The sequence below is a fragment of the Daphnia carinata genome, chromosome 2 (genome assembly GCF_022539665.2).
Source record: "Daphnia carinata strain CSIRO-1 chromosome 2, CSIRO_AGI_Dcar_HiC_V3, whole genome shotgun sequence".
Classification (NCBI taxonomy): domain Eukaryota; kingdom Metazoa; phylum Arthropoda; class Branchiopoda; order Diplostraca; family Daphniidae; genus Daphnia; species Daphnia carinata.
In genome coordinates this window covers 5670972-5690990 of record NC_081332.1, presented here as the reverse complement: position 1 = coordinate 5690990, position 20019 = coordinate 5670972, and the positions used below count along the sequence as shown (strand labels likewise).

The following is a 20019-nucleotide window of genomic DNA, read 5'->3' as shown; positions in this document are numbered from 1 at the left end:
ATAGAAAAGAGGTTATGAGACGATAAAAGCAGTAAAATTGACTGCAATGATTCTAGGTAACAAACATGAACCTCGTGCTGAAAAGCGAACTTCTCAAGAACAAGGCTCTGTAATGCCAAACCAATTTGAGGTAAGCCTAACAACAATCAATTCTAAGATGTGGCAAATTTGTAAGTTTTAGTTTAAATTCAATTTCACTTGCTAAACGGCGAATTTCAGAAAATTAGCACAGGATACACAAATAAGAATTGGAATAAGTAATAAAACAGCAAATAAAAGCCCATCGACATGCTGTAAGTTGAACGCAGACGGACGTGCCGAACGTGAACTGAGAGGTTAACGTGATGCATAGTAATAATGGCCGTTTCTCTAACACTACGTTGCGACGTGTTTTCAGAATAAAGAAGTAAGTTCTCATTTTTCAAATCTGTTCTCTTACTAAAATAACAAACGAGAAGATAGAAAAAAAGATTCGACAAAATTCACCTGAGAATGAAGCGCCGTATAAAAGGTGGAAAGACGTAGTTGCTATGCAGTGTTAGATAACTGGAGACTCGAACCTTTTGTGGTGGACGTGGCCAGCTGGATCGAACGCACACCACCAACAACTTCAACAGCAATGGATAATCACACTTTTGATGGCCATGAAGGGGTATAACGTGCTCAAACTTGGTTGCCATTGAAAGCCAAATCTCTAGTTTGTGATATGTAAACAGGGTCCGGCGAATAATGTGCGGAGGGCATCCATACGACCAACTTTAGCAACCATTCCCTCTGGTATTGGCATGGATAACCTGGCATTTGAAACTTCTGAAGATGTAAGTCTGGTTCCAACAATTTGGAGAACCATTGCAATTGAAGTCTAACATTTTCGGAGGTAACAGATATTAAGGCACCAGGCAGTCGGTGGAAATTTACGTGTAGGCAATACGGAGTCTAAACTGCGAGGTAGCCTCCGTCGACTTGGAGCGGGAGCTAGGCGACTGACTCACGAAGCCGTTCCGCGGCTAGCCAATTACAGCAACATCTTCCAGATGGCCGCGACAGGGACACGGCCAACTATGGAAGAACTTCATGAGTCTATTGTCGAGGAAAAGGTACTCTACGTCAGCAATCAACTACTTCTACCCTTGAGTTCCACTACCCTTACAAAAAACAGTACCATGTTCACTGACAAACGTAATTTCTTTCGCAATCGGACAACGACAGCCAGCTAATAGTGGAATAAATGGAGCAGAACAGATTCCGCGTCAAAAATTCGGCTGGATCGAAGGCGTCCTCATCCGCAACATGCTTAACATTTGGGGTGTCATGCTCTTTCTCCGCATTTCATGGGTCGTGGCTCTCGCCGGCATCTGTAAGTTCAGTTGCCTTCTTATTTACGTAATCGTTAAATTAAACTCTGTATGAATTCACGAACAGGGCAAACACTAATCATTATCTCGATCTCGACATTCGTCACCTTTGTCACCGCCCTATCTACGTCGGCTATTGTAACCAACGGTGAAATTGGAGGAGGTAAAATCCATTTGATTCAAAAGCATTTAAAATTATGATTGTACAAGCAACAGTATTATGTGTGGATGTCTAGGAGGAACATACTACGTAATGAGCCGCATTTTGGGTCCAGAATGGGGCGGCTCGATAGGCATTCTTTTTGCTCTGGCCAATGCAATTAATGGTTCGTTAAATGTCGTTGGTTTCTGCCAAACATTGCAAGACACCATGAAAAATTACGGTGGCTACACTATTGTTGACGGAGGGGTCAATGACACAAGGATTCTCGGGACAATCTTGATGATCTTAGTCTGGGCTCTGTGTGGCCTAGGATCAAAATACGAAAGCTTGGTATGTTGTCGAAAGAGCAGCTTGTGCATTAAAATATTAGCTTTTTGTCAAACAAAGCACGTTATTATCATTTTCAGACGCAGCAAATGCTTGTGGTCATTCTGGCCGTGGCTTTAGCTAATTTCTTTGTTGGCAGCTTCATCGGCCCCCAAACGGATCTGTCTCAAGCTCGAGGATATTTGGGTTACAGATGTAAACATTTCTTTCTTATTATAATAATTTTATGCGTGAAAATAATCTTTCAAATGATTGCAAAAGTGGACTTAATTCGAGAAAATTGGGATTCGGGATACGTCTTTAACGGCGGTATGATGCAAGATTTCTTTTCCGTCTTTGCCGTCTATTTTCCAGCTGGAATCGGAATTCTAGCCGGAGCTAATATCTCAGGTGATTTAAAGGTAATTCACCAAAACCTTATGGTTTACTTTTAACAAGAAGTTTGCAGATGCTGAGTAGCTTGTTTTACACGTGGTTTACTATAGGACCCTAGTGACGCTATCCCAAAAGGAACAATCTGGGCCATCATCAGTACAAGGTCTGGCAGTACTGAGATTACGTTCACGGAGTCCCCTACCTGTTAGACAGGTGGAAAGTAATTAAAATATTTATTAACTTGCAGTATTTCGTACGCCATTGTGGCCATCGTATGCGCTGCAACCACCAAACGACAAGCCACTGGAAGTGTCGAAGATTTCCACAACGGCACATTTCTGAATTGCGGGCCCTCGAATTGCACGTATGGCTCCTACAACGACTACCAGGTATGGTCGCTAACTGCACTATAGACGCATTTGGATAACGCCATCATTCAATCGTTCCAAATATTTATAGCTGATGACGCTAATTTCGGCTTACGGACCCCTCAACTACGCAGGTTGTTTCGCTGCCACGCTCAGTACGGCTTTGGCAAGCTACATTTCTTGTCCAAAGCTGCTACAAGTAATTGGCGATGATAAGCTCTACCCTTACTGGATGGTTGGCTGGATGGCGAAAGGTTACGGCAAATCCAAAGAGCCTCATTTGGCTTATCTGTTCACCTTTTTCCTTGCCCTGGGTTTCATCTTAATTGGTAAGCTGCTCTTTTATTTTCAAGGAAGAAAAAAGCTGTAATGTTATTCTTCTTTAGCTCAATTGGACATGATCGCTCTTCTAATCTCCGACCTCTTCTTGATCACCTTTGCATTTCTGAATTACGCGTGTTTCCACGTCGATCTCGTGCAACCCGTTGGTTGGCGTCCCACTTTCAAGGTACATTTCGCTTTCAGTTCAGCTAACCGAATTCCACTCACTCTTGTTTCTTTTTGTGTAATAGTATTACAACAAATGGCTGAGTTTGTTTTGTGCCTGCCTGTGCATCGCCATCATGTTTATGATTGATTGGAAAGTGGCGTTAGTAACGCTTGCCATCGTCTTTTTCTTCTATTTCATTGTGCTTTATCGCAAGCCGAGTGCGTTGGCAAGAACATCTAAAAACAAGTACGAGCAATCACTGAATGATATGTCTTTTCAATCATAGACGTCAACTGGGGTACATCGTCGCAGGCGATGAATTTGCAAGACGCTTTGACTAGTATCCAACAGCTGATGGACATCGATGAGCACGTCAAGAACTATCAGCCACACATTTTAGCCCTGACTGGTTCACCAAGGTCTCGTCCGGCCCTAGTCGATTTTGCATACCTGATTTGCAAGAAAAATTCCATGCTCGTTTGCGGCAATGTCATTGAGGTACAGAGGAACTCATATTCCACAAAGATCGATCCATAAATTTTGATTGAAAACAGGGCAAGGTCACCACCAAAATGCGTGGAGAGATTTTAAAAAAATCGTACAAACATTTGCGCAAAAATGAAATCAAAGGATTCTGTACTCTCATCGGCAATGTTGACCTCCCAACTGGCGTATCTGCCATGCTAGAAGTGGCAGGTGTCGGCAAAATCAGACCAAACATTTTATTCATCGGCTATAAGAACGACTGGCGTGTCTGTGATAGCCAATCGTTGAAGAAGTACTTTGCCACTATACAGTCAGTATCTCTACATTTGCACAATCATTTCAGTTCTTTGTTTTAACCTAAATTTGTGCTCCACAGTGTCGGATTCAGTTTGCACGTTGGTGTTGCCATTTTGCGCGTATCGGAAGGGCTCGATTATTCCGCAATATTAGGCGACGCGGACGAGTTAAACATCAGTTCTAACGGAGATAGACCCTCGAGCATGATGGAAAGCCCTCCTGGAACACCGGACATTGAGAGACACACGGACATCAACGATTCGCCGTTGGGTAACGCCAATCTGCCTGACACATCAAAGGACACGAAGAAAGGGAAAAAATCCAAAAAGGACTCGAAACTAGTGTAAGTTTCTGGAAGCAAAAAAAAAAACAACTAGCACAAGTGTGCACGAAAATAATTGTATGATTCTGGAACAGGGGAAGTGACGGCAATGAGCTCCCCCGACACATTTCCAATAACATCACTAGATTTCAAAAGAAGCATCTGCGAGGTACCATTGACGTTTGGTGGCTCTACGACGATGGAGGTAAGTTTGATTGCACGACATCGAGTTGTTTTTGCTTTTGATTACATCACAAGAATGACTCGCAGGACTGACTCTATTGCTGCCGTATATCATCAGTACACGATCGAATTGGACGGCATGCCAGTTACGTGTTTTCTGCACGGCGAACAATCATGAAGAAGTAGAGAAAGAACGAGAGGGGTATGTATCCATCTTTCAAAAATACATCGATGAGATGCCACACATAACTTGAAATGATTTCTGTCGGTTAGGATGGCGGCCTTGTTAGATAAATTCCGTATCGACTACTCCGATCTGATAGTCATCACGGACTTGAGCAAACCACCAAAAGAGTCAACAAAGAACTGGTTTGATGGTCTCATCCGCCCCTTCATCCGGCGAGAAGAGCTCTCTGGTAACACGGGAAAGAACACCAACCAATGTTAACGATTATTAAGAAAAGATATGTTAACAATTTGTTGTGTGTTACAGAAACGGAACGGTCCTCATTACAGGCCAAAACGGATCGACACTGTAGACTGAGAGAATTGGTAGTCGATCATTCCTCAGATTCAAATCTGGTCGTCATGTGAGTACCAATCGAATTGTTTGCATTTGTCGCACGAAAGTTCACTAACCAAACTTGCTGGTTCCATTTTTTTTCAACACAGGACTTTACCAATTGCGCGAAAGGAGGCCGTTAGTGCACCCATGTACATGGCTTGGTTAGAGACGTTGACCGCCAACATGCCACCATTCTTGCTCGTTCGTGGAAATCAAACGTCTGTTCTGACCTTCTACGCTTAAACAAGTTTTACATCAGACAATGGCTAATCTGTCGCATAGTATATGCGACATATGCTCCACATCGTCGTCCTATACGTAAATTCGACAGAACCTATAACACTAAAACGTAAGTGTAAAACCGAAAAAGAGTTTTAAACATAAAAAAACAAAACTGTGTCTATTGCCTTCGTATGATCCTCGAGTTCAAATGAGGTTAATGCCGCAGACCGTTAGATAATAATACATGAAATTGCGAATGTCCGTAGCTCTTAAATCGTTAAAGATTTTCGTAAACGCACCTGTTCCACAGGAAAGCAAGGGGTAGCAAATCCTAAGGATCGTAAGAAGCGTGAGCGTTATGCTGTGCGCTGCATTCCGCCCCTGAGTAGAGTAAATCCATCCATCGAGCGTGGAAAAAGTTGTATTGTTAATAATTCTGTACAGTGTTTTTATTTGTTTATAACAATCTAATAAGAATAAAATCCAATAGATTTTCCTTGGCAGGGAAAAACCCTTTTTAACCTCCAGGCCTAGCAAAGCGTGATCGGTCATAGTTATTAGCTTAAATTGGCTGTAATCTCCATACAGAAAGAGGTCAGTCATTGGTCAAAGTTTCAGTTGAAAATGTATAACTGTTTCTGCAGGAAATGGGGAGTCAAGAGATTGCATAATTAAACATTATAGCAAATCACGAGACGTAAGAATAAATCCCCAGTTTCTGGTTACGTATAAATAAACACACCTGTTTCAAGCGGGTCTAACTGGTTTATATTCCATTCTATCGTCTGTCAACCCAGACTATTTTTCAAAACATTTACTTTATTCTATTATTTTAATACATGCCAGTATGACCGGTATTTCAACTCGATAAGAATGTAACATCCTCTGGCTAAACCTAGGTTTCCAGTTGTTGCACTCTCACTTGAGATTGGGACATAGTAACCACCTTGTTATATGCGTATCAAGGATTATGACCCGTTTTAAAAAGTCTTTATAGGCAAGAAAAATTTTTGAGTTTTGTCTCCAAAAAGGCAAGGAAAGTGTTTTTTTTTTCTTTAGCATCGATTAAGGCGACATGATGACGAATTACCTTGATTAAATAAGGGCACGTTGGCGCGGGCCAAAGGTGGGACACCCAATAGGAGGAGAACGAGAAACATTTCAAACCAGCTTGCGACAATCGCAAAGGGTGGAGTTTATACGTTCGCCATGACCGATCTAATATAAAAGAAACTCTTTTGCCTTCACAGCTGTTTATTCGTTGCATTAACTCAGTGACACAAATTTGGAAGCTAGTGGTTGAATATGTCGAAAGATGAAACGGCTGGTGATGAAGGCACGTGTGGTATTCGTATTCTAGTGGATCCACCAGCGAGCCTTCCGTCGGAAGATGTGCGCAATTCCGGCAAAGATGCTCACCAAGACACTGGAATCCAACTGGAGGTATTGTACGGCTTTCAGATGATTTTGACAATCGAATATATTGATACCAGGTATATAATATTAGACGCTAGACATTCCTAATCATAGAAGAAGATCTACCATGGTTCCACCGAGTTTGGCTACAGTTCCATACGGAGTTGAAATGACCAACGAAGCATTTGGAGTGACTGATGTTGGCAATGAATCGAATGACGCTGGAGACCAGCAAGAGGTACTTCAAGGCTTGGAATGAATTAATTATGACCCATTTGATTATGTTGAATTACGTTTAGACGATAGAATTGCCGGGCAACAGAAGAAGGTCAACCATCTTACCACCAACTCTGGCAACCGTTCCATCCGGAATCGCAATGGATAACGAAGCCTTCACGTTAGCCGATGAGGCCCGTACATTGTAATCTTGAGACATAAGCAAAATTTAAATAACACCATTTCATTATCTTTCTAGCCAAATATTGCAACCATTCCGCCTTCACGGCGTGCGTCTCTGATTGACACGAATTCGCAAAACAGTTTTCGTTTGGGTCGGATCCAATCCAGCCTCAGACGATTCGGAATGAACTTGAGCCGTAGAGGTTCGACCTCTACCAATACGGAAACAGTTCCACGCATTGCCAACTACATCAACTTCTTCAACGTTCGATCCAATTCACGTCCGACGTTGGAAGACTTACACGAACCTGTTTCAAGAAAACAGAACGTAACGTCCTGTTACGATGCATTTCGATTCATTGTTTAAAATCTATTTGCACAACAACAGGTTGCCAGCCTGGATCCTAACAAAGAAATACCGGTGCCTGTTGGCGACAAATTCGGATGGATCGAAGGTGTGCTCATCCGCAACATGTTGAGCATATGGGGTATTATGCTTTTCCTCCGAATCTCGTGGGTTGTGGCTCTTTCAGGGATATGTAAGTCTTCATTCTTATGCATATTGAAACAATTGATAATGCTTATGATTGTTGAAACACAGGGCAGACGTTAATCATTATAGCTATTTCTACATTTATCACCTTGATGACGGCTCTCTCAATGTCGGCCATCGCTACGAACGGTGAAATAGGAGGAGGTAGACATCCACTAGCCTTTGTTCTTCCCTTTGTAGTTCTTCAAATATAGTTTTCGTTGTCTGGCATTCAAAAACTAGGTGGGACTTATTACGTCATGAGTCGAGTATTGGGACCTGAGTTTGGTGGATCAATAGGAGTGATTTTCGCCATCGCCAATGCGATTAACGCGTCGCTAAATATAGTCGGTTTCTGCCAATCGGTTCAGGATGTAATGAGGAATTATGGTGGCGGAGCAATTATCGTCGATGGAGCAGACAACGACATCCGTAAAGCATTACTCAGTTAAATAAGCAAATCAAAGTGTAATGCTTCCCTACTATACTATAGGTATTATCGGAACTATTACAATGATTGCCGTTTGCGCTCTCTGTGGGCTCGGAGCTAAATACGAAGCAAAGGTAATCGTTGATTGGTTATTTTAAATATTAATGGCCTTAATTAATATTTCGCAAAATTTTAGACGCAGGGAGTGATGTTGGTTATTCTGCTGGTAGCATTGTCCAATTTTCTTGTCGGAAGCATAATGGGCCCTGGCAGTTCTGAACAGAAGCAAGCCAAAGGATTCCTGGGCTATGACTGTAGGGTAAAACAAATAATTTAAATAAATTCATGGGAAAAAAACAACGTCCTTTTTAATAGTGGAGCTCATCCGAGAAAACTGGAGTCCTGGCTACACGGTTACTGACGGACAAATGCAGGACTTTTTCTCCGTCTTTTCCGTCTACTTTCCAGCCGGAATTGGTATCTTATCTGGCGCTAATGTTTCTGGTGATTTAAGGGTAACTCTTTTTTTTTTTTTTTACTTTAAATTAAAATGCCTTACATGAGCATTTCATTATTTATTCAGGATCCCAACAGCGCCATACCTAAAGGTACAATCCTTGCCATTTGTATCACGAGCCTCTCTTACGCCTTTGTTGCTATAATATGCGGAGCAACTATGAAAAGAGCAGGTAAGCATTTCTCTATAAAATCAAAACAGATTAATTGAATTATTAAACTTAATTATATGGCATAGCTACTGGCAGCGTGGACGATTTTAGAAATGGGACTCATTTGGACTGCGTCTCCAACAACTGCACTTACGGAATTTATTACGATTACCAAGTAAACAAGCCATGAAATGGATCCAAATTTAAATGACTGATGTAAAAGATCAGTCTTCCACACGACTTTAGGCAATGACGCTCATTTCGGGTTTCGGCCCGTTAAATTACGCCGGATGCTTTGCCGCTAGTCTTAGCTCGGCGCTGGCCAGTTACGTCTCTTGTCCGAAACTGTTGCAGGTCATCGCCGAAGACAAACTCTATCCTTATTGGTTAGTTGGCGTTCTGGGTAAAGGTTACGGAAAATCCAATGAACCGATTAGAGCGTACGCTTTTACTTTCGTCCTAGCGCTCGTCTTTGTCTTGATCGGTAAGAGTTCCTGTATTTTTTTTTCTTTATTCAAATGTAACCTAAATGTTTTGAATTTGCTATTTTGCTTTTTCACAGCCCATTTGGACGTGATCGCTCTGTTGATTTCCAATTTTTTCTTGGCCACGTTCGCCCTCATGAATTATTCGACGTTCCACGTCAGTTTGGTCAAGCCGATCGGTTGGCGACCCACCTTTAAGGTACACAGGAAACGTGTGAAACGAGCAATTGTCCACACAAAGAAAAAAACGTATGATAAGCTCAGTTGTATGTGCCGGAGCGTTCAGCTCGTTCTGTATAGATGGCGTGTTGTGTTTGAACGGAATCACGAACGCTGGCACGAATTTCAATGACAGCGCAATTGAAATGGATTACGTGATCCGCATAACACTTATAGGGATAGAGAAACGTTTCATTTAACATCCAATTAGCTGGACGCGTGATTCGACAGTCAATTATGATTAATAATTGTGTTGCTTTAACAGTACTACAACATGTGGCTGAGCTTGCTAACAGCCGCTTTATGTGTGGTTGGTATGTTTTTGATAAGCTGGCCAGTGGCTCTCATCACGATAGCCATCGTCCTCTTTTTCTACCTCATCGTTCACTACAGAAATCCAGGTAGGTACCACGAAAAAGAATACTTTATTAAATCGTATTAACACTTTAATGCGATAGAGGTCAACTGGGGATCATCAAGCCAAGCACAGACTTACAGTGAGGCGTTGACTAGCATCCAACAGTTGGTGCACGTCGAGGATCATGTTAAAAACTATAGGCCTCAGATTTTGGCTCTGACTGGGCATCCAGCTTCTCGTCCAGCGCTCGTCGATTTTGCTTATCTCATTTGCAAGAAGAATTCCATACTCATCTGCGCTAATATTATGAAAGTGAGTTCTTTATTTTTGGATGAAGCAAGCTGTAAATTCATTTCGACTTTCTTCATGTAGGGCCACCAATCTTCAAACGATCGAAGTCAAATAAGCAAGAAAGCTTATCAATATTTATGGGATCACAGGATTAATGGCTTTTTCACACTGGTTAACGACGTGAACTTGCAACAAGGAACGTCAGCTCTACTTCAAGCCGCAGGTGTTGGCAAAATGAAACCCAACATCTTGCTGCTCGGCTTCAAGAACGATTGGCAAGTCTGCGAACATCACTCACTCGACCACTACTTTGCTGCCATACAGTCAGTAGAAGCTCTCGATTCATTCCAAATTCAATTTTTAAATAATGAGATATCCCCTTAGCACGGGCTTTGATCTGCACGTAGCGGTGGCCATTCTCCGTACGCCAGAAGGTCTGGATTACACCGCTATGTTAACTGATCTAGACGACGAAGATTATATTCTTAACACGTTGGGCAACCTGCATCGGTCATCCTCAGGTATGTGGACGTTAATCACGTTGATACGTATCTTTTCATCTCTGACTTGTGAGTTCTTTGTAAACAACGTAAAGCAAGCACAATCAGCATGGATTCAGCGTCAGGATCAGAAATTACCGTGGGAAACCAAGACGAGGCGGTGCAAGTCGAAGTGGAAAACAAAAGAACAAGAAAACGGTCCAAATTGGATTCTCCGATATTAACGTAAGTTCGAAAAAAAAGATCCTCATAAAACCTTGTTAAACTACTTCAAATGAAAAGGGATCGACGAGGGAAAGCGTTGCCAAAGCACATTGTTACTTGCATTACTACCTTCCGATGTAAACAGCGAAGAGGTTTGATCGACGTCTGGTGGCTCTACGACGATGGAGGTAATCCATTTTCAGCCCTGCATCACGATATTGAAAAAAAGGACATTTCAATGTCTCAATTTTGCATACACTTCAGGGCTGACGTTATTACTTCCCCACATTATCCATACGAGATCAAACTGGTCTTCATGTAAATTGCGCGTCTTTTGCGTCGCAACGGGTCACGAAGATTTAGAGAACGAACGGAAAGGGTAAATCCGGAAATTAGCAAACAAGATATCTCTTTAAAACAAAGCTGCATTCACGTACATACAGGATGGCGGCTCTTTTAGCTAAATTTCGAATCACTTATTCGGATTTGACGGTCATTAAGGATATTAAACAACCACCTAAAGAACCGACGAAAACATGGTTTGATGGCCTCATCCGGGATTTTGTTGGCCGTGACCAACTGCCAGGTATACGTGCGCCCTGTGTTTGTATGCAAAACAATCATCGAATGTTTTGATCCCATTTTCTTTTTTCATTTTTAGTAACAGAACTGGTTGCTATGCGTACCAAAACCGATCGTCATTTAAGATTGCGAGAGCTGTTGATTGAACATTCTTCCGAATCCAATTTGGTAGTAATGTAAGCGAATCAATCTCAACATGATAATTTTAGAATTTTTTTTTAAATTGCCTTTTTAATCAATAATTAATTAAAGGACACTGCCGATGCCCCGTAAAGGAACTATCGGCGCCCCACTCTACATGGCTTGGTTGGAGACCTTGTCCGCCAATATGCCACCCTTTTTGCTGATCAGAGGCAACCAATCGTCTGTACTGACCTTCTACTCTTAATACCAAAATCGGCAGAGGGTATCATAAAAAAAAAAAAAATCGAACCGCAAAATAATCCGGTTCATTATAAAGCGCTATAGTGTCTATCGCGTTAACTAAAACTGTTGTAATAACCTTGTTATAGTTATATCAAGTCTCTTTCTTACGAGACGATAGCAAATCAAATGCGGAAAAAAAGAATTAAACGAATTGCGACCTACCTGTTTGTTCGTTGCTGCTGGATATTCTTAAATAACACTCCTCGTGTACCGTGGTACCAAGGTCGCGAAGAAGAAAAAGACCTGTCGGCCGATACTCGTTTTTTTTTCTCTTTCCATGGCCGACGGGCAGGTAAAACATCATCGGGAAAAACCACTTGGCACAGCCTGGTTTTGTAACGGCCATCGTTTAGGTCATGGAACAAGTTATAAAACAAGAGCAGACTTATATATATATATGGTTGTAACAACACCCGGAACTGGAATGCCTTTAATTTATTGCTGATTTTTGCGCGCACAGGCTATTTCATCTTGGATATATAGAACACAGAAAAAGAAGGAGAGCAACAGGTTACCTTGGAAGATGGCGATCTGTGGGCCAGACACGCAAGTGCCAAGTGAAAGTTCATGTTTTCTCCCGCGGTATATTTTTTTTTTTTTGTTTACTTGCAAATGGAATGCAAAAATTTGCAAGTTTCCCAACAGCCTTTTGAAAAGAGCAAACTGGTTTCAATTATCAATGTACCCGAACACGTGAATGTTGAAATCCTCAGATCTTGACACTAATCGTAGGATGGATGCAGATTATGAAGTTAAACATCCTCGGGCAAGGATGTGGGGCTAATATCCTGATCAAACCGGATCGCGTGTGTAAGCTAACGAGAGGTATCGGAAACTGTCGTAATCAGCTGAGATTAGAATTTATAGCACGAGATCAATATAGATTATTGTGTGCGATGTAGCAAGCTCGTCATCCCTTTAATTCTCACGAAACTAATAAACTGTGGTACGTGCTTGTTCGTTAAGTGAACCTACTTTTCGCACTCACGTACTAAAAGACCTTTCTAATCAACCAGGACATTGAGTTTCACACGATACGAGCGTAATCAGTAAACAGGTTCATATAATAAGTATAAGGAAACGAACTCTCGGCACGTCGACGCTTTACTAACTACGTCGTTCAAAGCATCTCCATCAACGCAGGCCGTAGAACATACCACTACGCAGTATCTTTAAGAAACCAAAATTGCCAAAAACATCGACTGGGGGCAAACAGGTAAATCAACGTAGAAAGACGTACTGTGTGCCATGAAATCCAAAAGCCACACAATTGCACATCATTTAGTTTGATTCTCTTTAATTTTGAAACAAAACAAAAAAAGAATCGATAGAAATGTTTGGGTGGGGTGGAGAAACACGAGTTTAACGAACTGGGTCAAGGAATTTATGTTAACAGCAGCCAGACGTAAAATAAGAAGGCCTATATTTTATTCAATTGCAAATGCATCAACAATCGCGTCTGTCTGGAATTGTTTCTTACGATTGGACTCGCAAAAAAAAAAACATTGATCGACTGGTCGATCGAAGGAAAATATTCATAGATTTTTTTTCAATGCGCACCTCTCATGAATACATTAAAACACAAACAAATATAGGATCTCCAGTGGCGATAAACAAGCTTTTTAACAGTTGCAAAACCCGAAGCACTATAAAATGTGATAGTTTACTTTCTTTAGGGTGCGACCTCAAGCTCTTTTTTTAAAGCCACTGCGCGCATGTAATGAAGCTTTGCATGTTAAGCATGCAAAGAACAGGATAAGACATTGACAGAGCGCATAATATTAGGTCAAGTTTGCTGATGAACTAACTTATTTGGTATGTCGCATGATGTAATTTTTGCCTGACAATTTTTCGTCGTAGTTTGTTGTGCTAATGGCTTCAAGGTTATCTCGTCCTTTACATTGAACGTTTGCAGAGATTTCACGTGCCTTGATTCAATTGAGCGATTCTATCCGGTCGAGCAATAATAGCCCCAGAAAAAGACTATCGATCTTGAAAATGTGTTGTTGTTTCAATACTTTTAATTTGAAAATTTCATCGCAATAATAATAAAAAAAAAGAATACGACTATTTTATGGGTGTTTAGCAAACGGTATAAACTTGGAAGAGAATAACAGCTCTTTGCTCGTTACGAAGGCCGCCACGCCAGTGATAACAAATCGGTCACAAACAGCAAACGAAAAATATTAACAAGGAATTTCCAAACGCATGTTGATCAGTTTATTTTTATCACGAAACGGGATATGCAATTAATATTAAAATAAAAGAGCGGCAGGTCTTGTACACAAACACCGGATATGTGTACAGATAGAGATAAGCGCCCGATAATTGCGGGATGTATATAGGCGTTGCACGGCGGATGAAAAAAAAAAACGTGTTGAGACACACACAAAAAAAGTACCGTATTATTTTCCCGTCAAGAAAATAAAGAACCGGTTTGCTATAGATGAGGGACACGAGACGCACAAGCAACAAGAGGCAGCGCGGCGGGGGCCATAACGTAATAGAGAGAGAGCGTGTAAAGTACACTCGCACCGAACCCAGAAGGTGTTCCAAGGACTCGTAATCCAATAAAAAGGCCAGCAAGAGAAAGGAAGGAGGCCCAATTGCCTTCCATCCGCTGCCGAAGATATACTCCTTGTTGAAAAAAACGTGTCCCGCTCATTTTCTGTCGACCAACAATGGCCCGTTTCTTGGCCGGCGTTATCGATTGAAATCCCAAGTTATTTATAGTTTTTTTTTTTTCTATTTCACTCTCTATCACGTGGACTATTGTCAATTTAAATCCTACTGCCTTATAAAATTAAAAAAAAAAAATGGAGAACCAACATCATTTAGATGCCGGATGTGACATCGTCCTACCCAATCAGATTCGGGAAGAGGATTCTAATCGTCATCCACCTCAGCGTGTTTCGCGTTTCAGCATCCAACGACTGGACACTAGTGAAATGATGATGGTCAATATGCCAAGACGTAGGGCATCAGTGAATCACGGCCAGCAGTCAAACGCCAACCGGTCCGAATTTACCGCTTCTTCTTACGTTACCATTGATGATATCAATCTATCGCAACCTGCACGTCCGTCAGCCATTGGAGGCATTGGAAGCATCCGTGAACATTCTAAAGGGTTCGTACTTTTTGTATTTGTTATAGTAAACAGCAATTAACGTTTAAAAAAATACAAACAATTGAATTATTCACAGAATTAGTTTACTGCCGGCTGTTCTCGACCAGAACCGCTACGGAAGTGCGTTAAAAGCTCACCTGCGTGATAGCGTCCGAACGAACAGGCCTTTACGACACCATTTGAGTCGTGAGACTCTACCATCTTTGGACAACTATCAAGCGCATTCCGTTGCAGCACGGGCTACCTTAGACGAATTGCATCTCGGGACAGACCATGGCATCCAACGGGTATTTCAAAATGTTTTTTATTGCTACGCGAATGTATAGACGTGTCATGTAGAATAGTATTTCGTATGTTGGTGGAAGGAAAGGAAGTAGCACACAGACCTTTCGCATGTAATATTAAAGTTAAATTTGGGTGAATTGGTGAGGGGGATATAGAAAAGGAAAAAAAAAAAAAGCCTTCGAGTTGTGTGTGTTCTAAACACTTTTGTCATTTACGAATCCAGAACGAGGACAAGTTTACGCTGGTCATTAACCACGTTATCGGCAAACAATCTAACGCTTTTGAACATCGTTTTTCTATATAGAAAATCTATACGAGCGCAAGCACATGCCTTTTTCCTTCGGACTTTCAATTTTCTCATAGCCGAGAGCTATTGAAGCAAGGACTCGTAAAAGGCAAACCATGGGGAACCAAGGCTTTTTATACTTAATTGCTTATTCTCGATCAATGGTCATCGCCATCGGAGACTACCCAAATAGTTAACAAAAAAAAAGAAGCAATCATTTTTGCGAAACGATGTAACATGAGTCAATCCTCATGACCAAGACCGTCCTATTTTTGTAAACGATAATTACTCTCAGATTGTTGTGTTTTTTCTATCGAATTTCGGCACCTTGAGCCATGATTGTTAAAAACCGCAAGTTAAAATGCTGTTGGGCGTAATCATCGCTAATGGCATCCTATGGCGATTGCCAACAGCTTTCAAACGAGAGCAAACTCAATTATGCCTTGCCCATTAAAATAACTCCCTGTTTTTTATTAAAAGCAATCACATAACAAATAGTTAACCTGCGACAAAACTTGTTATACCTGCAGAATGGAACTTCTGGAACAGACACGGCTGCCACCGGTGTCAAGTTTGGCTGGATTCAAGGTGTCCTTATTCGATGTTTACTCAACATTTGGGGCGTCATGCTTTTCCTCCGTTTGTCTTGGGTTGTCGCCGAGGCTGGAATCGGACAAGCTATTCTTATTGTACTGCTGGCCACGGCCGTCACTTCACTTACGGCTTTATCCATGTCTGCCATCAGTACTAATGGCCAAATCAAAGGAGGAGGAACGTATTACATGATTTCGCGTTCCCTTGGCCCGGAGTTCGGAGCGGCCATTGGTATCATCTTCGCTTTAGCTAATGCAGTGGCCGTCTCGCTCCACACGGTCGGTTTCTGCGAAGCGCTAAATGACATGTTCAAGGAGCTCGGAGTCCAAATTGTCGATGGTGATATCAATGATATTCGAATCGTTGGATCCGTAACGCTCATTGTCCTGGCTATGATCGTGGGCATCGGAATGGAATGGGAGGCTAAAGTATAATTTGTTCGTAGTTCATTGAAATTTGTGTATTTTCATATGTTTACACATTCGTGTTTTACAGGCTCAGTTGCTATTCATGGGGATCCTAGTAGTGGCGTTGGCTAACTTTATATTCGGAAGTTTCATTGGGCCAACGGACGCTGAGAAGTTTTCGAAGGGCTTCATCGGTTACGACTGTAAGAATTCAATGTTTTATCATTCCGGAATGAAATGATCTTTATAGTTGATTGTGTTTTCTCGTTCCAGTTGAATTGCTGTCGTCTAACTTCTATTCCGACTATCGCGTTTTTGATGGATTCCAGCAGAATTTCTTCTCCGTCTTCTCCATTTTCTTTCCAGCCGCCACAGGCATTTTGGCTGGGGCCAATATCTCTGGCGATTTAAAGGTATGCCCCAGTTTTATTTAAAGCGCGACGTGATTTAAAAAAGAAATGTTAAAACTGTAGGATCCTTCAGTGGCTATCCCTAAAGGCACTTTACTAGCCATCGCTGTGACGTCCGTTTCGTACATCATTTTCGCCATCATCGCCGGAGCTACTGTACTTCGTGATGCCACGGGAATTTCGACTGATTATAACGACACGGCTACTCTGAATAACTACATCGAACTGTGCCTGGAACAGGATTGCGAATGGGGACTGCACAACAGTTTCCAAGTCATGACTTTAGTCTCGGCTTTTGGGCCTCTCAATTACGCCGGATGTTTCGCCGCAACGCTCAGTTCGGCTTTGGCCTGCTTCGTTTCGGCTCCTAAAGTGTTCCAGGCTTTATGTCAAGATCGTCTCTTTCCCCATTTGCAATATTTCGCTAAAGGTTATGGCAAGAGTCAGGAGCCTCTTCGTGCCTACATCTTGACTTTTATCATCGCCTTGGCTTGCGTTCTCATCGGTTAGTTATACACAACAATTTAATTTAGATTGAAAATTATCAATTACATCATTTGAATTTCATTCTCTTTCTAGCTCAACTGAACATCATTGCTCCGCTAATTACCAACTGTTATTTAGCATCTTACGCGCTCGTTAATTTCTCCACCTTCCACATTGACCTGATCCAACCTGTAGGATGGCGTCCTACCTTCCAATATTATAACAAATGGCTCAGCTTATTAGGCTGCGGTCTTTCCGTGTCGGCAATGTTCTTGTGCAGCTGGCCCACGGCATTGGTGACGTCCACTGTCGTTATGACGTTGTTTCTTATTGTCAAATATCGTAAACCAGGTAAATTGCAGCAACTCCCCTGCTAATAATAATTCCATAAGATGTTAACAACATACCTGTTTTGCGCAGATGTCAACTGGGGTTCTTCTGGTCAAGCTCAAGTTTACAAGACAGCCCTTATCACTGTTCAACAACTCAGTAATATCGAAGATCACGTTAAAACGTATACTCCGCAAATTCTCGTCATGACCGGTTTACCTAATATGCGTCCATCTCTGGTCGACTTTGCCTACCTTCTTTGCAAAAACAATTCTCTAATGGTCTGCGGTGATATCTTGAAGGTATTAGTTCATCTTACTGAAACAAGACCTTTTTATCATTTCATCGTGTTCTTATTAAACAGGAAAGACAAAATCATAAACAACGTTCTCTAAGGATCAAAAAGTCTTCGTGCTGGCTGCGTGCTCACAAAACGAAAGCATTCTATTCGTTAATGGATAATTTATCGTTCCCGAATGGAGTCGGAGCTCTGCTGCAGGCCACGGGAGTTGGGAAAATGAAGCCTAACATTCTGTTACTCGGTTTCCAAAGTGAATGGCGTACAAACAAAAACGACGAAATTGACGATTACTGTGCCGCTATCAAGTCAGATTGAGAGACTTTCTTTATTAGCATTTTCCTGTTTAATTACTGAACGTTTCTCTGTATAGCACGGCGTTGGAAATGAATGTCGCAGTTGCGGTTCTACGCGTCCAGGAAGGGCTCGATTACACGGGAATCATTGGGGACTTTGTCACGGATGAGTTTAGCAATGGAAAACAAAAGTCGGAAGGTATCGACAACCCTCAGTATATTAATACATTAGACGGTAGCACAGCATCAACTGGAACACCATACAGTAAGCATAGATCTTATTGCTTTACGTGTATCACTCTTTCAAGAGCTGCATGTTGCATGTCTGATATTTTGTTTGCAGCCATTACTGGAAGTATGGCCAGCTCCGTTTCCGAATACACGCTGGATGAAACGCGAGGTGGCAAAATTAGGCGGAACAAGATAGCATTGACACCCATGGAAAGCAACATGACTTCCGTCTCTTCAGTGGAACAGAAGCGGATGAAAAAATCGCGTGTCTTATTCAAGTAGGCATTCTCTTATCTATATCTATCAATATCCACTTGAAATGTCGTTTTGCCGGAATGTTAAAAGGGATCCTCAAGGTAACGAATTACCTGCCGAAGTGCAGTACAGCCTTTTTCGTTTCCGTTTGAAGCAAAAACGGGGCACCATCGATGTGTGGTGGCTCTATGATGACGGTGGACTCTCGATGTTATTGCCCCACATCTTGACCACACGTTCGAACTGGGCCAATTCCAAATTACGCGTATTCTGCCTGGCGGAAGCCAACGAAGAGCAGCACAGCAAACAGCAAAGGTAGATTCACTATTGTACGTGTAAACATTGGAGCCAAACTTGTTAAGGTTTTTTTATTTGTTACGTATGACAGCATGAGGCTATTGCTGAGCAAATTCCGCATACCTGTGTCCGACGTGGTTGTGATCCCCGATATGACATATCCTCCATCCTCACAAACGAAAAACTGGTTCGATGCACTGACTCACGATTTCGTACGCAAAGATGACGATTCGACCAATCAAAATTCCAATGGTAAGTACAGTCAATGAAAATTTGATTGATTTCTTAACCTAACCCATTTTATTCTTACGAATAATCACAACCAGCTCCAATCATTAAAGAATCAGAGCTGATGGCTCAGAAGCCGAAAACGTTCAACTTCATGAGACTCAGAGAATTGCTACTGCAGTATTCTACCGAAGCCAATCTCGTAGTAATGTAAGTACACCTCTTTCAATGAAGTTCATTACTGTTACTCTAACGGTGATGCAAATTGGATTAGGACTCTGCCTATATCGCGAAAAGGAACAGTCAGTGGCCCGCTCTACATGAGCTGGCTGGAAACATTAACGGCCAATATGCCACCATTCTTGCTTGTTCGTGGCAACCACACATCCGTCCTCACCTTTTATTCTTAACTTTTATAGATCTTCGTGAAGACTATAACAAGTGATGTTTGGATGACCATTCATCCATCCAAAAACAATAGATTTTGGTGTATAGATACAATGCTTTTCACGTCGGTGGACTTGAATCGTTTATTTTTTAAAAATATTTTCGTATTTATCATGGACATATATCATTCTCATCTAATGTAAAGTACCCATAAATAAAATTTTAATTCCTGTTTTTTCATTCTCGGTTGTCCCACCCACGTGTGCGAACTCCACGATCCCATAGATAAAGAAAATACCTCGTTACGAACGGAGCTGTAAGAATGCCAAAAAATGATTGCACAAACAGTGATGTGCACTTGTGCATAACAAATAGCGATGATTGAAAAAAAAATACGGCTGCTATCCCAAACTATGGCGAACAAATGTCAGGTAAAAAA

At 41.7% G+C, this 20019-nt stretch overlaps 3 protein-coding genes and 1 long non-coding RNA gene across 6 annotated transcripts; 3 read left to right on the top strand and 1 right to left on the bottom strand.

Moving 5' to 3' along the window:
• Positions 1 to 494: 494 nt before the first annotated feature.
• LOC130686870 (bumetanide-sensitive sodium-(potassium)-chloride cotransporter-like) lies at positions 495 to 5490 on the top strand. Of its 2 annotated transcripts, none has more exons than XM_057510038.2 (21): positions 495 to 652; positions 717 to 818; positions 885 to 1097; positions 1210 to 1357; positions 1423 to 1518; positions 1592 to 1848; positions 1926 to 2040; positions 2107 to 2246; positions 2331 to 2383; positions 2468 to 2609; positions 2680 to 2917; positions 2975 to 3096; positions 3161 to 3296; positions 3365 to 3576; positions 3633 to 3874; positions 3941 to 4204; positions 4279 to 4388; positions 4454 to 4568; positions 4640 to 4782; positions 4860 to 4956; positions 5039 to 5485. In XM_057510038.2, exons 1-21 carry the CDS (start codon positions 620 to 622, stop codon positions 5172 to 5174), a joined length of 3114 nt encoding a protein of 1037 aa, XP_057366021.1. In that variant the 5' UTR covers positions 495 to 619; the 3' UTR covers positions 5175 to 5485. The 2 variants fall into 2 exon arrangements, with proteins under 2 accessions (XP_057366021.1, XP_059350213.1); XM_059494230.1 differs by having other exon boundaries at positions 507 to 652; positions 699 to 818; positions 5039 to 5490.
• Positions 5491 to 6429: 939 nt separating this feature from the next.
• On the top strand, positions 6430 to 11824 carry LOC130686850 (bumetanide-sensitive sodium-(potassium)-chloride cotransporter-like). 2 transcript variants are annotated; one of them, XM_057510017.2, is made up of 24 exons: positions 6430 to 6596; positions 6661 to 6807; positions 6869 to 6979; positions 7045 to 7296; positions 7357 to 7507; positions 7570 to 7665; positions 7744 to 7932; positions 7994 to 8064; positions 8127 to 8244; positions 8306 to 8445; positions 8514 to 8619; positions 8685 to 8773; positions 8845 to 9082; positions 9161 to 9282; positions 9568 to 9703; positions 9761 to 9972; positions 10033 to 10274; positions 10336 to 10472; positions 10547 to 10676; positions 10734 to 10843; positions 10920 to 11034; positions 11099 to 11241; positions 11323 to 11413; positions 11490 to 11824. In XM_057510017.2, the coding sequence occupies exons 1-24, from the start codon at positions 6459 to 6461 to the stop codon at positions 11623 to 11625; spliced, it is 3420 nt and encodes a 1139-aa protein (XP_057366000.1). In that variant the 5' UTR covers positions 6430 to 6458; the 3' UTR covers positions 11626 to 11824. The 2 variants fall into 2 exon arrangements, with proteins under 2 accessions (XP_057366000.1, XP_057365999.1); XM_057510016.2 differs by having other exon boundaries at positions 11317 to 11413.
• On the bottom strand, positions 8533 to 8858 carry LOC132087781 (uncharacterized). The gene is made up of 2 exons (XR_009420578.1): positions 8689 to 8858; positions 8533 to 8604 (listed from the first exon to the last, which is right to left on the bottom strand). It is a non-coding gene; the product is annotated as an uncharacterized LOC132087781 (long non-coding RNA).
• A 2453-nt stretch (positions 11825 to 14277) lies between the features above and the next one.
• Positions 14278 to 19607, top strand: LOC130687007 (bumetanide-sensitive sodium-(potassium)-chloride cotransporter-like). Its single transcript, XM_057510166.2, has 15 exons — positions 14278 to 14790; positions 14867 to 15077; positions 15892 to 16383; positions 16451 to 16565; positions 16636 to 16775; positions 16836 to 17277; positions 17352 to 17609; positions 17679 to 17890; positions 17953 to 18194; positions 18260 to 18447; positions 18526 to 18691; positions 18759 to 18983; positions 19057 to 19217; positions 19292 to 19403; positions 19468 to 19607. The coding sequence occupies exons 1-15, from the start codon at positions 14480 to 14482 to the stop codon at positions 19601 to 19603; spliced, it is 3411 nt and encodes a 1136-aa protein (XP_057366149.1). The 5' UTR covers positions 14278 to 14479; the 3' UTR covers positions 19604 to 19607.
• Positions 19608 to 20019: the final 412 nt, after the last annotated feature.

What these genes read in the sequence shown, in the direction of transcription:
- LOC130687007 (XM_057510166.2), top strand. Translation starts at nt 14,480, where the DNA reads ATGGAGAACCAACATCATTTAGATGCCGGATGTGACATCGTCCTACCC. An exon ending in ATATCTCTGGCGATTTAAAG is followed by an intron (nt 16,776 to 16,835) that starts GTATGCCCCAGT and finishes TTAAAACTGTAG; the next exon opens with GATCCTTCAGTGGCTATCCC. An exon ending in CTTGGCTTGCGTTCTCATCG is followed by an intron (nt 17,278 to 17,351) that starts GTTAGTTATACA and finishes TTCTCTTTCTAG; the next exon opens with CTCAACTGAACATCATTGCT.
- LOC130686870 (XM_059494230.1), top strand. Translation starts at nt 620, where the DNA reads ATGGATAATCACACTTTTGATGGCCATGAAGGG. An exon ending in CATTTGAAACTTCTGAAGAT is followed by an intron (nt 819 to 884) that starts GTAAGTCTGGTT and finishes CGGAGGTAACAG; the next exon opens with ATATTAAGGCACCAGGCAGT. An exon ending in ATATCTCAGGTGATTTAAAG is followed by an intron (nt 2,247 to 2,330) that starts GTAATTCACCAA and finishes GGTTTACTATAG; the next exon opens with GACCCTAGTGACGCTATCCC.
- LOC130686850 (XM_057510016.2), top strand. Translation starts at nt 6,459, where the DNA reads ATGTCGAAAGATGAAACGGCTGGTGATGAAGGCACGTGTGGTATTCGT. An exon ending in CTGTTTCAAGAAAACAGAAC is followed by an intron (nt 7,297 to 7,356) that starts GTAACGTCCTGT and finishes GCACAACAACAG; the next exon opens with GTTGCCAGCCTGGATCCTAA. An exon ending in TTAGAGAACGAACGGAAAGG is followed by an intron (nt 11,035 to 11,098) that starts GTAAATCCGGAA and finishes ACGTACATACAG; the next exon opens with GATGGCGGCTCTTTTAGCTA.